This window comes from Phascolarctos cinereus, unplaced genomic scaffold (assembly GCF_003287225.1).
Source record: "Phascolarctos cinereus isolate Bilbo 61053 unplaced genomic scaffold, phaCin_HiC Scaffold_5;HRSCAF=322, whole genome shotgun sequence".
In the NCBI taxonomy this organism is placed as follows: domain Eukaryota; kingdom Metazoa; phylum Chordata; class Mammalia; order Diprotodontia; family Phascolarctidae; genus Phascolarctos; species Phascolarctos cinereus.
In genome coordinates, this window is record NW_027555958.1 from 151,232,764 (window position 1) to 151,248,817 (window position 16,054).

Below are 16,054 nucleotides of genomic sequence, written 5' to 3' on the forward strand. Positions count from 1 at the left end.
AGTATCTACACCAATGAAAGCATGTATTAATCCAGAAATCAAAGAAAAACACATAAGAAAATGAAAATTTCCAGGTCTTTATCATGAACACCCATTTACTTCATTTTAAGCTAACACAGAATCACGTAGCAATGTTCCTGAAAGAATCAGAGCCAAAGAGCTTAAAAATATCACAGCCTATTTTCATTTATTAGTAAACACACCTCCTTCCATCAACAACAAAAAGATCTGTTAAAATATCAGAAGGTATATAGAACATAATTAAAGTGTTATTCCTCAAATTTAATCACTGTGACTAAAGGAGAAAGAATAAAGATAATAATTATTACTGTTATCATTTTTTTAACCAAACAAGAGAAGTCATTAATTTGGGGGAATTCCCAATGAGGAAATTCCTTCTACCAATGAAAACTGGACATTTATAATTTGCTTTGCAATTTATCAACTGAAAGGATAAGAGACTGGCACAGGGCCATACAGCCAGTTTGTGTCAGAATTAGGACCTGAACAAGGTCTTCATGGTGCCAAGGCTGTCTCTTTATCTACTATGAAACACTTTCTCACTATTAAAATATAATACATGAAAAATTATTTAGTAAACACTTTTGAAACTAGCAATACCTACTGGTCTATAAACATTCATATGCAAAATTTTAAATTTCCTCCAGAGCTCATAAATATGATTAAAACAGTTTTTACTTTTTTCTTTGCCTGTGTTTGAAAAATGAAAAGAAACCATCACATTAGCATCAATTTTGTCTTCCTTCAGAAACCTTTTTTTCAAAATTGTAACTGTCATTTAAATACAAAAAGGTGTTATCTCATTGGAAAAACATCACTAGAGCAATTAAGAAGCAATTTACTGAATTTATAAACATTCAAAAATGTGGGGGAGTTTTTCTTATAATTCACTTAATTATCCTACCGCTAGCTGTTACAAGAGTATAAAGCTTTGCCATGTGCCTGTCCATTTGTAAGGCGGAAAAAACATACAGTTGGGTTTTAATAAGGCTGTATTTTAAAAAGTACTTGCAAAGGCCCCAGAGACATCTGAGTCACCCATAAATAGGTACAGCTATCTTTAAATCCAAAAACAATCCAGAGGTGTGTTTTTTTCAGTTGGGAAAATAAGCTTTGCTTAAAATACTTCTGGTATGTGCTAAAAACAACAACAACAAACAAAAAACAAAACAAAACAAAAAAGGCAGGACGATATGGATACTTTCAAATGGAGTATACTTGCAATGTGCCAGAGACTAAGCTGCACTGTAGAGCAGAAAAATCAATAAACAATTTATCTGCCAGAAAATGTAACTATATTCATGATTACTGATAATTTGGTAAACCAAGCATACAGTTATGATTACAATAACAGATGAAATTTATAGGATGCTTTAAGGTTCACAAAATAATTTGGTCTAGTCTCTGATGAAGAGGTAGCACTTCTTTACCACGGCCAGACCCTCTCTATATATACATGCTTAAACCCATCCCCTCCTATCTTCTCTAGCACATTGCCTCCTTGACCAGCCCTTCTCTCATCTTTAGTTTCTTCCTATCTACTAGCTTCTTCCCTGATAGCTTTGAAAGGGTAGGATTATACCACATTCCCAGGTAATCAATCAACCAAGTAAGTAAGCTGGGCATTAAAGAATTTTCCTATTCAATTTGAAAAAAAAAAGTTTTGCTTTTAGATAAAAGGCAGGTGAACTCATAGGAAATAACCCTGTGAATAGTTGAGATCAATTCCACTTTTTAGATGATGTATAAAAAAGAACTTTTAGTCCACTAACAGACTCTATGATTGGGACCAATGAAAGGACAACTACAGACACAATCATTTACAGAAAGATAGCCACCTACAGCTCCACAAGGCTTGCCTTGCCTGGGCCTCCCTCCTGAAGCAGCCATTCCAATACATTTCTGGGACTACTGGCACCCTCTCTGGCCATATCCAACTCCACAGGGCTAGCTTTGCCCCAGCCTGGGAACCCCTCAATACCACACTTCACCCTCAACCTTCCTCACACCACTCCAGCCACATGCAGCTGCTCAATCCCTTGGATAGCTCTACTGCAGACCACGTTGTCAATTTACCCAAACTCATTCCTTGATGATTAACATATTTCTTCCCCATCATATCCACCTCATACCAGTGATTCTGAATCCCTGGTTGCCACTGTTCAAACTCCATTGTCTATTGCCCACTGACAGCTCCCTTATTCCCGTTCTCCTCATCCCAACCCCCCCCAAAAGCCCTCCCACTATAAGCTAACCAACCTCCCACTGTGCTTTCTGTAATGCCTACTCCATAAGTAACAAACTAGTTTTTATCTTCAATCTTTTTCTTTCCCACTCTTATCGTAATAAATTTGACACCTCTGGCTTGGAGAAGAAGGTAGCTGGAGTTCCCAAGTGTCAGAACTCTTACTCAAATCCACCTTTTAGCTTGAGGGGCCACTGCTCTTTCTACACTATCACGTATTAAGCGTTTGCTTATGAGAAATAAATTTCTGCATTTAAGATATTTATAGATTTGCCTATTTATTCAAAGTATTAAAGGAATTTTTCAAATCCTCCTTGATCTTTGTGACCCTGAGCAAGTCATTCAACATTTCAATGCCCCAGGCAACTTGCTACTATGATAAACTGAAAATCAGTTGTTGATTTACATTGGTAGAGGGAGTTTCCTCATCAGGAAGAACCCAACAGATAAAATCACAAACCTAGACAAAAAAAGAAAAACAAAACAAAAAACCTACAAATTTAAAGTGCTACTTTAGGTATATGTTTGGTTCAAACCAGGTATACAGAACCTTTTTCTACTGATGAGATTCACAAAAGTAAAAAATGAGGGCCAGTGAGAAAAAACAATTTAATTTGGATAGTGTTTTTCTTGGATAAATGTAAAATGTTAATTCACTTTTTAAACCTAGAACACATAAAATTTAACAAAATATAATAGAAGAAAAGGGTAAAGAATGGAGAAAGAGAGAACAGGAAAGAAAAAAGAAAAATAATCAATGAAGATGGGAGAAATACCTCAAAAAGAAAAGAAATAAAAAGACAAGGGGAAGGAGGAAGAGAAATACAGAGAGAAGCTGGTAGTATAAATTTTCAGTTATTAGAAAGTCATATTCTGTTTTTTATTTGGGCTGTGGGGTTCAGAATATTATTACTTATTATCTGCTGCCTTTGACATGTAAAATTACTTTATTAACTATATCTCCATCTGTTTAACTGCTCTATTCCTTATAGTTTTAAGGAATTCTTTCTAAGCTTGATAACCAGGGAGGAAATGATCCTCTAGTTTGCCCAAGTGCTCAGAGCACCCAACGACTAGATGGAATCAAACCAAAGGAAAAATCTGGCCCCTGGGAACCTAAGCTAGCTAGTTAATGTTAGAGTTAATTAAGTTGTATTACTCATGCTAGTATTTAGGGATCCTAAATGAGCTAGAATTTCCCTATCCAATTTACAAAAAACAAAGAACAGGATTAGTACTTTCTGGAGTACAAACTAGTTACTATTTGGAGTGATAGTAATTTAGGTCAAAGATAACTATTTAGTGCACTGGAATAATAGCTCTCAAAAAATAAAACCCTCAAAACCACATGATCATCTCAATAGATGCAGAAAAAGCTTTTGACAAAATACAACACCCATTTCTATTAAAAACACTAGAAAGCATAGATATAAATGGAGTCTTTCTTAAAATAATGAATAGCATATATCTAAAACCTCCAGCAAGCATTATATGTAATGGGGACAAGCTAGAAGCATTTCCAATAAGATTGGGGGTGAAACAAGGATGTCCATTATCACCACTGTTATTCAATATTGTACTGGAAACCTTAGCTTTAGCAATAAGAGAAGAAAAAGAAATTGAAGGCATTAGAAGGCAAAGAAGAAACAAAGCTATCACTCTTTGCAGATGACATGATGATATACTTAGAGAATCCTAGAGAATCAAGTAAAAAACTACTTGAAATAATAAACAACTTTAGCAAAGTTGCAGGCTATAAAATAAACCCACATAAATCATCAGCATTTCTATATATTACCAACAAAGCCCAACAGCAAGAGATAGAAGGAGAAATCCCATTTAAACTTACTATAGACATTATGAAATATTTAGGAGTCTACCTCCAAACAAACCCAGGAACTCTATGAACACAATTACAAAACACTTTTCACACAAATAAAATCAGATCTCAATAATTGGAAAAACATCAGTTGCTCATGGGTAGGAGCTAATATAATAAAAATGACAATCCTACCTAAGCTAATTTACTTATTCAGTGCCATACCAATCAAACTACCAAAAAATTATTTTATAGAGTTAGAAAAAATAATAACAAGATTCATTTGGAAAAACAAAAGGTCCAGAATATCAAAGGAACTAATGAAAAGAAATGCAGGGGAAGGTGGCCTAGCAATTCCAGATCTTAAATTGTATTATAAAGCAGCAATCATCAAAACTGCTTGGTACTGGCTAAGAAATAGGGAGTGGATCAGTGGAATAGGTTAAATATGCAAGACACAGTAGTCAATGACTATAGTAATCTATTATTTGATAAACCCAAAGACCCCAGCTTCTGGGATAAGAACCCACTCTTTGAAAAAAACTGCTGGGAAAACTGGAAAAGAGTATGGCAGAAACTAGGCATAGACCCAAATCTCACACCATATACCAAAATAAAGTCAAAATGGGTTCAGGACTTAGATATAAAGGCTGATACCATAAGTAAACTGGAAGAACAAGGAATAGTTTACCTATCAGATCTATGGAGAACAGAAGAATTCATGACCAAACAGGAGATAGAGAACATTATGAAAAGCAAAATGGATCATTTGGATTACATTAAATTGAAAAGTTTTTGCACAAACAAAGCCAATGCAACTAAGATTAGAAGGAAGGTAGAAAATTGGGAAAGGATTTTTACAACCAGTCTCTCTGATAAAGGCCTCATTTCTAAAATATATAGAGAATTAAGACAAATTTATAAGAACACAAGCCATTCCCCAATTGATAAATGGTTAAAGAATATGAACAGATAGTTCTCAGATGAAGAAATTAAAGCCATCTATAGTCAGATGGAAAAATGCGCTAAATCATTATTGATTAGAGAAATGCAAATCAAAACAACTCTGAGGTACCACATCACACCTATCAGATTGGCCAACATGACAAAACAGGAAAATGATCAATGTTGGAGAAGATGTGGGAAAATTGGAACACTAATACATTGTTGGTGGAGTTGTGAAATGATCCAACCATTTTGGAGAACAATTTGGAACTATGCCCAAAGGGCTACAAAAATGTGCATACCCTTTCATCCAGCAATAGCACTTCTAGGGCTATATCCCAAAGAGAGCAAACAAATGGGAAAAGGACCCACATGTACAAAAATATTTATAGCAGCTCTTATTGTCATGGCAAAGAATTGGAAATTGAGAGGATGCCCATCAATTGGGGAATGGCTAAGCAAGTTGTGGTATATGAATGAATTGGAATACTGTTGTGCTATAAGAAATGATGAACAGGCTGACTTCAGAAAAACCTGGAAAGACTTATATGGTCTGATGCTGAGTGAAGTGAGCAGAACCAAGAGGACTTTGTACACAATAACAGCCACATTATGCAATGACTAAGATTGTTAAACTGAACCCTTCTCAGCATTACAAGGATCTAAGACATCTCCAGAGGCCTCGGGATGGAAAATGCTGTCCACAACCAAAGAAAGAACTATGGAAGTCGAATCGCTATCACTTATTTTTACCTTCTGTTGAGTTTTGTTTCATCTTTCTGGTGGTTCCTCCTATTGGTTTTAATTTTTAATTACAACTTCACTAATGTGAAAATATGTTTAATGGGTATGTAAATGTAAAGCCTATATCAGATTGTGCACCGTCTTGGAGAGGGTGGGGGGGAGGAAGGGGAGGAAAAATTTCGACTCAAAAGCATATGGAAGTGATTGTTGATAAATCTAAATAAATTAATTAAAAAAAGATTAAAAACAAAAACAAAACAAAACAAAAAACCCTAATGGTATGGAAGAATGAACGCATTTATTCATCTGATAGTAATTGGTCCAACTTCTTAGGCTAAATTCAAACAAGCCCTGGTATAAATACTTATCCTTAAACTATATATTACATATGAACAACCTTTCTGCAAGTAATTTTTAAGGTGAACCCAGACCTAGAAATTAAGTTGCTCAATAAAAACATTAATTGTATAATAGCATGGTTATTTATATTCCTTTTTCCTAGCCACTATTGAGGGTAGATGCTTAAAGACTCCCTAACAAGTCAGAAGTTTTAAGCTGAAAATGAGGAGTGAATTGGTGCTTCCATGAATAAAAGTGAGCATATCAGTCATTTCATGAGCTCATAGCAACACACACACACACGTACGCGTGCGCGCACACACATACCCTCCAATACAAATACCAAAAGCAAATTTACACTACCTTTTGTCCTTCCCAGAATACTGGATTTGGTCATGTACAGATAAGACAGCTCAGAAAGAATAATAAAAGATTGAGAAAAGGCAAGATGATGATAGAATCTTTTGCCTTATGACATTCACCTTTTTAGGAGCTGATAATATGAAAAGATAAATATGAAGTGGCAGAGGGTTCATGGGAAGAAAACTGAATTTAGAAGAAAGGGTCAAACAACAGAAAAGTAGGGAAATTATTAGCTGGAGATGTACAGTGTAAGGATCAATGGGTGAAATGGTCTTCTTTCAGAGATACTTTGTATGTGAGAAGATAGTGAGGTAAAGACTTAGTGGAGAGAGCTCTTGATTTTACAGTTCAAAGACCCAGGCTTAAACCCCTGGATAGCCTTGGGCAAGACACTTCATCCTTCTAGCCTCAGTTTCTTCACTGGTAAAATGAAAAATTCAGACTACATAATGTGAAGGGTACCACTGAATTCTAAAGTCTATAGATAAAAGCCTGTAAGAAAAAAAAAACCATATCAGATACCTAAAGCTCTAAGAATGATCAGAAAGACTGGGAAGGGAGTAACGAAATACCAAATATAGAGGGTTTTTTCAGCTTTTTAATTCCCTTTGAATTGTTTTCCAATTGTTTAAGCAAGTTTTCACTATAAATCTTCCCCTTTCCCCTAGTAGGACAAAATGAAACTCACAGGTAGATATATTTTTATTATGGATTCAAGTCCACTTCATATTTCACCTGCAGGTATCTGATTTATTCTGGTTTTTACTGAGTAATACTGACTATTAGAGAGTTACCAGATAACTTCTCTATTATATAACCTAATCAAATAATGCATTTTGGGGGTAGCTGCTAACTTAAGGGCACACCATTAACAGGTACTTGACTAAGAACAAATGTTATGTCCTACATTTTTCTCTTTACTTGTTAAAATTTATGTCGATAGCATTTTTTCTATAACCATCATTTCTGAATATATCATTCCCCTACATGAATTATGCCTTGGAACAAAGAATTGCCCCCCACCACCCAAAAAAAAAGAAAAACCAAGCAAAATATCCAAGGTAATATTGTAAATTGACATTTGTCCTGTGTCTAAAAAATTCAGTCTCAGTGAGTGAGCATTTTAGGATACAACAGTCCAGAATATTTATTGTTACAGTTCCCGGTATAGGGTGATTTTTCCTTATTCAACTACTGTCAGTGGACTTAGTGAAAGGTCAGCAGCAGTTCAGAAAATGTGAATGAGAGGCAAGGGCCTCATTTACCTGGACTGTAGCTATGCCTTTTGATGCTATATTGAACCAACAGTGTATATATCACTCTCTTTGGACTCCATATCCATTCTCAGTAAGATTTTGTGACCTGCCAAGTGTAATAGATACTTCTGGGAAGCTCTTGCAGCATCTATTGACCAGGTCTCTGTATCATCCTTCAGACTGCGTTTCAGGGCAACTCCTCCATTAACTTGCTGCCAATCATATTCCTGGTAGCTGCTATGCATCTATGTGACTGCCAATGACTTATCCAACACAACCATTCTCAAGCAAACATACTAAGATTTTAGAGCTACTTGTATTATTTTCCCATTTATGGAATTGGCTTGTTCTATGACCACAGGCAACTTAACCAAAGTACTCAAATTACTACTCTTTGCCTTATTTATCTCATGTACAAAAAAAAATGGAGGACAGTTTAACCATCCATCTTGAAAGACTACTACTGTATTGATGTGGTTATGAAATTCTAAGAAATATGAGCTGAAAGTTTAGGCCCTTCATTTTAAAAGTCACCAAAATTTGAATAAGAAGCAGGTGGAAATTTTAGCCATTGCACTTATATTATCTCCCCTGTTTCTTTAGAATGTATACAAGACTTAAATACATTTTCAAATGAATAGTCAATCATTTAAAGTCCCAGTTATGCAGCTTCATTTTAAAGCATCCAGAATGGGGGTTGTTGCCTTAGAGGTTTTTTGTTACCTATTTGAAGAAACTGTAATAAACACACATACTAGATTTTTCTTATTAATTAGATAAAAAAGGTTAAAAAAATTAATGGTTCCTCCTAGTTTTTATTTATACTGGAAAACCAAAAAGTGAATGTTACAAGTCTTTAAAAAATAATTCAACAGTAGCTGCTGTAATCCCAGCTACAAAATAAATTAGGGCCTGATTCAGAAAGACTAAAGTTCCACCATTTAATCACCATATCATTTGCTTTATTCCTTGAAAATTATAAAAAATCTTTTTGAAAATTGAGACAAACTACCTAATAATCTGCCTCAGTCTTTATAAATTTCAATGTACTCTTGGTTTAGTAACATTAATCTTAATTTATTTAATAATATAATCCATATGCCTCCCCACTCAAAACAAAAAATTCAATATGATCCCTATGCTCCTCCACTCAAAGAAAAAAAAAAGAAAAAGGAGCAGCCTCTGCATGTATGGAATTCACTTGCTAAAATGACAAAATCAGACGGCAACAAAATAGAAATGGTCTGAGGACAGGCTAGAAATAAGTGCATTAAACAAACATCTGAGCATCAAATATGTGCATAGCACTGTTTCGGGCTTAATACAAGGGTAATACAAAAAAGTATAAGACACAATTCTTGCCCTCTAGGAACTTACAACTAGTTGTGAAGATTTTTTTTTGAAAAAGGAAAAAAATTTTAAAATGACAAGATAATTATCACCACCATATTCTGGGAGGTCACTCTTTCAACTGTAGTTTGAAAATAGCTCTAAAACTGCGATGAAGTAGGTCATATCTTTAAATCTCTTCTAGGGGATTTCAAACTTTCATAAGGAAAAGACCAGAACTGAACAAAAAAAAATTTGATCTTCAATATCAAGACCCAAGAGAAGTCTAAAAAGAGAAAAAGGGAAAAGAAAACATAAGGGATTCAATGGAGCTGAACTGTTTACATCCCTACATGGGAAGATGATACCTGTTATTCTTAAAAATTATATCATTAATAGTATAGCTAGAAAGAATATACATAGATAGAGGGTATGCACATAAAGTAAATTGGAGGAATTACATAAAAAATAAGTAAGGGATGAGAAAAAGGAGTACAATGGGTACAGAAAGAAGGAAAAGGTAGAATGGGTAAATTATTTCATCAATTGGGTAATGGCTAAACAAGTTGTGGTATACTAATATAATGTAATACTATTGTGCTATAAGAAATGATGAACAGGTAGATTTCAGAAAAACTTGGAAAGACTTGTATAAACTGATGCAAAGTGAAATGAGCAGAACCAGGAAAACATTGTACACAGTATCAGCAACACTGTGTGAAAATCAACTATGAATGACTCAGCTCTTCTCAGCAACACAATGATCCAAGAAAATACTATCCATATCCAGTTAAAAAACTGATCGACTCTGAATGTAGATCAAAGCATACTTTTTTCACTTATTCTTTTTTGTGGGTTTTTCCCTTTTGATCTTTTATTCTTTCACAACTGTGATTAATATGGAAATATGTTCTGTTTGATAATACATGTACAACCTATATAAAATTGTCTACCATTTTAGGAAGAGGGGAGTGGAAGGAGAGGGGTAAGGAGGGAGAAAAACTTGGAACTCAAAATCTTGTAAAAATGAATGCTAAGAATTGTTTTGGGGGGGGTGGAGCCAAGATGGTGGAGTAAAAGCAATGACTTGCTTGAGCTCTCCCCCAAACCCCTCCAAATACCTATAAAAAATGCTCTAAATAAATTCTAAAGCAGCAGAACCCACAAAAAGACAAAGTGAAACAAATTTCCAGCCCAAGACAACCTGGATGGTTGATCAGAAAAGTATATCACGCCAGGCTGCGAAAGGAGCGCAGTTTGACGTGGGCATGCAGGCCACAGAGAACCTGGATCAGGCCTCAGAAGACTGAATCGTGGGCAGCTGTGGCAGTTTTCAGACTTCTCAACCCACAAATGCCATAGACAACTTAGAAGGTCAGATGGGAAAAGTCTGTTTCTGTGGTGCTGAGAGAGGAACGTGGGGTCTCAGTTCTAGTTCCTGAGAGCATGGCCTCCGGGGCAGTGGCTGCCTCCTGAGCTTCCGGCCCACAGACTGAAGGGGAATGGGGTGGCTGATCAGAGGGGGATTGCAGGGATCTCTCTGCTGGTGCAGGATTCTCTTGTTTTGCTCCTGCTTGGATCTGGGTCTCAGTTCTGGGTAGCGGTCCTGGGGCAAGGAGGAGTGCTGGCATGGTGGAGCTTGTAGTGGCTGTGAAGAGAAAACCCTCTTCACAGTTCCAAGACAGAAAAGAGTGCTTGTGGTCACTCATAGTCCAGAGCACAGGCCAGGAAAGGAATAAACACCTCTCCCCTTATCATACCATCTTGGAAGAACTGAAAATTTACAGGTCCCTACAAGTATCTCTGAAAACAGCTGCACAAAACCCCTGAAGCTTGGGACAGTACATTCTCCACACTGGAAACAGACTCCTACCTTAACAAAGAGTTTATAACTCAAGTAATTGGCTGGGATCATGAACAAGCAGCACAAAAAGAGTCAGACCACATTATTTTACTTTGGTGACAAAGAAGATCAAAATATACAATCAGAAGAAGACAACGAAGCCAAAGCTCCTACATCCAAAGCCTCCAAGAAAAATATGAATTTATCCCAGGCCGTGGAAGAGCTCAAAAAGGATTTTGAGAAGCAAGTAAGAGAAGTAGAGGAAAAACTGAGAGTGATGCTAAAGGAGACCCAAAAAAATACTGAAGAAAATAACACCTTAAAAATAGCCTAACCCAAATGGCAAAAGAGGTCCAAAAAGCCAATGAGAGAAGAATGCCCTAAAAAGAAAATGGCCAAATGGAAAAGGAAGTCCAAAAGCTTACTGAAGAAAATACTTCCTTAAAAATTAGAATGGAGAAATTGGAAGATAGTGACAATTTGAGAAATAAAGGCACTGCAACACTAATCCAAAAGAATGAAAAATTAGAAGACAATGTGAAATATCTCATTGGAAGAACAACTGACCTGGAAAATAGATCCAGGAGAAAGAACTTTAAAATTATTGGACTATCTGAAAGCCATGATCAAAAAAAGAGCCTAGACATCATCTTTCAAAGAATTATCAAGGAAAACTGCCCTGATATTTTAGAACCAGAGGACAAAATAGAAATTGAAAGAATCCACCTATCTCCTCCTGAAAGGGGTCCCAAAAGGAAAACTCCTGGGAGTATTGTAGCCAAATTCCAGAGTTCCCAGGTCAAGGAGAAAATATTACAAGCAGCCAGAAAGAAACAATTCAAGTACTGTAGAAACACAATCAGGATAACACAAGATTTAGCAGCTTCTAGATTAAGGGACCACAGGATATGGAATATAATATTCCAGAGGGCAAAGGAGATAGGATTACAACCAAGAATCACCTACCCAGCAAAACTGAGTATAATCCTTCAGGGTAAAAAATGGTCATTCAGTGAAATAGAGGACTTTCAAGCATTCCTGAGGAAAAGACCAGAGCTGAATATAAAATCTGACTTTCAAATACAAGACTCAAGTAAACATGGAAGAGGTAAACAGGAAAGAGAAATAATAAGAGACTTACTAAGGTTGAACTGTTTACATTCCTGCAGGGAAAGATGATATTTGTAACTCATGAGTACTTTGTCAGTATTAGGGTAGTGGGAGGGAAAAAAATTATATATATGTATACATAGATAGAGGGCACAGGGTGAGTTGAAGATGAAGGAGTGATATCTGGAAAATAAAATTAAGGGGTAAGAGAGGATTATACTGGGAGAAGGAGAAAGGGAGAAATAGAATGGGGTAAATTTATCTCACATGAAACAGACAAGAAAAGGCTTTTACAGTGGAAGGGAAATGGGGGATGGTGAGAGGGAATGAGTGAATCTTATTCTCAGGGGATTTGGCTTAAGGAGGGAAAAACATACTCAATGGGGTATGGGAATCTATCTTACCCTACAGGAAAATAAGGGGGGAAGGGGACAAGCGAGCAGGGGGGTGATAGAGAGAAGGGCAGACTAGGGAAGGGGATAATCAGAAGCAAACACTTCTGAGGAGGGACAGGGTCAAAAGAGAGAATAGAATAATTGGGGGGTAGGATAGGATGAAGGGAAATATACTTAGTTTTTCACAACAGGACTACTATGGAAGTGTTTTGCATGATTACACATCTATAACCTGTATCAAGATGCTTGCCTTTACAATGAGGGTGGGTGGGGAGGGAGGAAGGGAGAAAATTTGTAACCCAAAGTTTTTAAAACATACACTAAAAATAAAAAAAAATTAAAAAAAAGAAAAAAAGAATTGTCTTGACATGCAATTGGGAAAAAATACTATTAAAACAAAAAGAAAAAAAAAACCTCTTCTGGGTCTTTCACTCTATGATTTTAAAACACTGTTTCCCCTTTCTCCCAAAACAAAGTGTTGGGAGCTTGGAAAAAAATATCTAGTATGGACATATAAAAAAGATTTGCCTAGCTTCAGTCCTACAAAAATAACATGTTATTCCAATTAATATGGAAAGGAAAAATAAAAGACCTAACTTTAAAAAAAAAAAAAGCAGCCAAGTATATACAGCCAGATATACTCTCCTTTCCCCAGCATTTTCCTGGGCTCTTCAAAGGTTCTATACTTGAGCAACAGGAGCTTATGGGAATGTCAAAGGTAATGTATCCCTGCTGGATTCATTCAACACTTATTGAGCACCTACTTGGAATCATAATGCAAGATTACAGGTTTAAAGACAAAGGTAATCTTGTGAATCTTTTCTGCAACTCTCTCGTTTTACAAATAGGGAAACTGAGGCCCAGAAAAGTGAATTAAGTTGGCCAGGGCTGCACAGCTAATAAGTAGCAGAGTTGAAATCTGATCTGAATCTTTGATTCCAAATTCAGCACTTATCTCACTGCTATACTAGGTGCTGAGGGAAATACAAAATTAATAGAAAACACAGTCTCCAAGAACTCAAAGAGTCTGTCATCTAGTTGAGGAGTCTATTTTTAGGGCCAAACGAGTCACCTTAATTGCCTCCAATCAATGAGAAGCAATTTCCATCAACTTCTACAACCCCTGAAGTACTCACTTGAAACACAGCCCAAACTCTGCCTCTCCTTCTCCCTATCACCACATATCGATCCCACTTGTTTCTGTCAAGGTGCAATGAGGGAAGGGTACTGTATTTTAGCAGTCTCATGGCCAAACCTTTTTAAAAAAATTAGATGTGTATGAATGTTCAAAATCACACAGTACTTACAATTTTATAACTCCATCTAAGTGCTTAGAACAATGCTGCTGGTTACTCTTGTCTTGCCTGTGTTGATGCTGTCCCAGTTGAACAAATCTACAGATTGCAATGAATAGACACAAGTAAGAGAAATAATAACTTGCAATATTAGTAGGTCAAGAAAAATGAGGCTTTCTTTAGGATGATAGTAACATAGTTATTTCAGGAAAGCATGAAATACTCATAGGCTGTTCTCCTATTTTAGAGTGGGCTTATCCACAGATTACAGCCAAGGCAAAAAAAAAAAAGTGGAGTAAGGCTTCCTTCATTATGCAGCCTGACTTGTACTTTTTCACATCAAATATAGGCTTCATTATGCAATTTTATGATTATGGGTGTTAGAGATGAAGGGAACTGAGAAATAATTTATCTAACCCTTCATTTAAGTGACTTGTTCAAGGTCAAGATAATAAAGAATAGAGATATAATTCAAACTCAGGTCCTCAGAATTCAAATCCAATTGTCTTTTCACTATACTGTATTCAAATGCCTTAAAAAGCAGAAAAGGTGAAGCAAAAACTTGGTTGATTAGCTGTTTTGGACTTAGAGTCATTAAAAAGAATTTAAATTTCATTCTTTAGTTATTAAGTTTGTTTTTTTCATCAATTCTCTCAACTCCATACACATAGTAAGCCAGGCAATAATAATACATAATATTCATATAGAATTTTCAAAACATTATAATAATTATCACATTTTGACTTCAAAAAAACATAGTAAGGAATGTATGTCTATTTTAAAAGTCAAGAAAGGCACTGATTTGCCTTCATTCACAAAGTAAATAAATAAATGTGACAGAACTCAGCCTTTTGTTCTTTGCACTAAACCATCCTGTCTTTCTTATTTAGCTTTATAAAATTTGAACAAGAGGACTACCCAGGACTTTTAGCTCCCCTAACGAAGGCTGCCACTTTTCTGGATTGAGATGGTCCTCCATGAAGTTGGAGGTTAAAGGAGATAATTCTGTCACTATTCCTATGCTATATGAGTCTTAGCCGTGCATCCTCCTTTCAGCCTTTGCGGTACCTGAGACAGCCAAGTTGATGAGCCAGTACTGAGGATGCTGGATCTTGCCCCAATACCTCTATGCCCTAGTCCACTTTATTAAAAGAAAAGGATCTTTGTTTCCAGAGCCTTCATTAACAGAGGCATCATTATATTTACACTTTAGTATAAAGTCCAGAGTTGTATACCAGAAATGTAAGCACTTTTACACTTTTCTACTGTTGGGGTATTCATTTCTGTGCAAGAGATTGTTTTAACTCAGAGATCTAAGCAAATGTTTCTAGGTTGGTATTATGTTTCACAAAGCACAGGGGTTTTTATACGCTTTCTCCTGTGTCTTTACCTTGAACCCCAATATTTCCATCTAATACAGGGCTGATCATTAATATCCTAATCATTGTTGTTAGGCTGAAGTCTCTTCCAGCTCTAAACCCAACAGTATGTTCTTTATTAAGAAAATTATATCAGATTCAAAGTTATAGGTGAAATGAGTAAAACCAGAACACAAAGTGAATAGTACTGAGAGCAATTTATATAATACTAACAACTTGTAAAGACATACAACTTTGAAAGGCTTAAGAACTCTGATCAACACAATGACCAACCATGATTCCAGACAGAGGGGGGATAGACTTACATTGTAAATGAAAATATAATTTTTTGGACACGGCCAAGGTGGGAATTTGTTTCGCTTAACTATACATGTTTATTACAAGGGTTTTATTGTTCTCTCTTTTTCAATATGTTGAGGGAGGAAGGATAAGAAGAGAAAAAATATTTTTACTGAAAAAAAAATTTCAATTATCAAAAAAAAAAGCTATAGAAATATTGGTTTTTCAGTCTCTGCTTAAGTTGCCTTCTCTCCTATCTGTAGCAATCAAGCTAATCATTCCTGATTTCCGGAATGCACTTCCTCTACATTACTGCTTATTAATATATTTCATTTCTTTTAGGACTCAAAGGGACAGCTAGGTGGTGCAGTGGATAGAACACTGGCCCTGAAGTCAGGAGGACCCGAGTTCAAATCCGGCCTCAGACCACACACTTGACACTAGCTGTGTGACCAGGGCAAGTCACTTAACTTCAATTGCCTAAAAAGAAAAAAAAAATACATAAAATCTTTTAAGATTCAAGGGATACCTCCTCCATGGAAACTTCGATTTACTTTTGAACCCCCCGGCTCCACATTTCATAGCACTTCATGCCTATTCTTTCTGCCTCATTTGGGGGGAATGAACCTGTGATCCAGGAGAGGCAGCATAAAGTAGTGAATAGGGCACTAGACTTGAAGGCAAGAAGACAT

The 16,054-nt window shown here is 36.0% G+C and overlaps 1 protein-coding gene across 4 annotated transcripts in view; it reads right to left on the bottom strand.

The window, feature by feature from the left end:
• FIG4 (FIG4 phosphoinositide 5-phosphatase) overlaps positions 1-16,054 on the bottom strand; it is a 142,554-nt gene that overhangs the window by 36,227 nt on the left and 90,273 nt on the right. For all 4 annotated transcript variants that reach the window (XM_021008176.2, XM_021008181.2, XM_021008180.2 and 1 more), the window contains one exon: positions 13,717-13,803. In XM_021008176.2, coding sequence (XP_020863835.1) covers positions 13,717-13,803 — 87 coding nt within the window. The remainder of the gene's footprint in view (positions 1-13,716; positions 13,804-16,054) is intronic.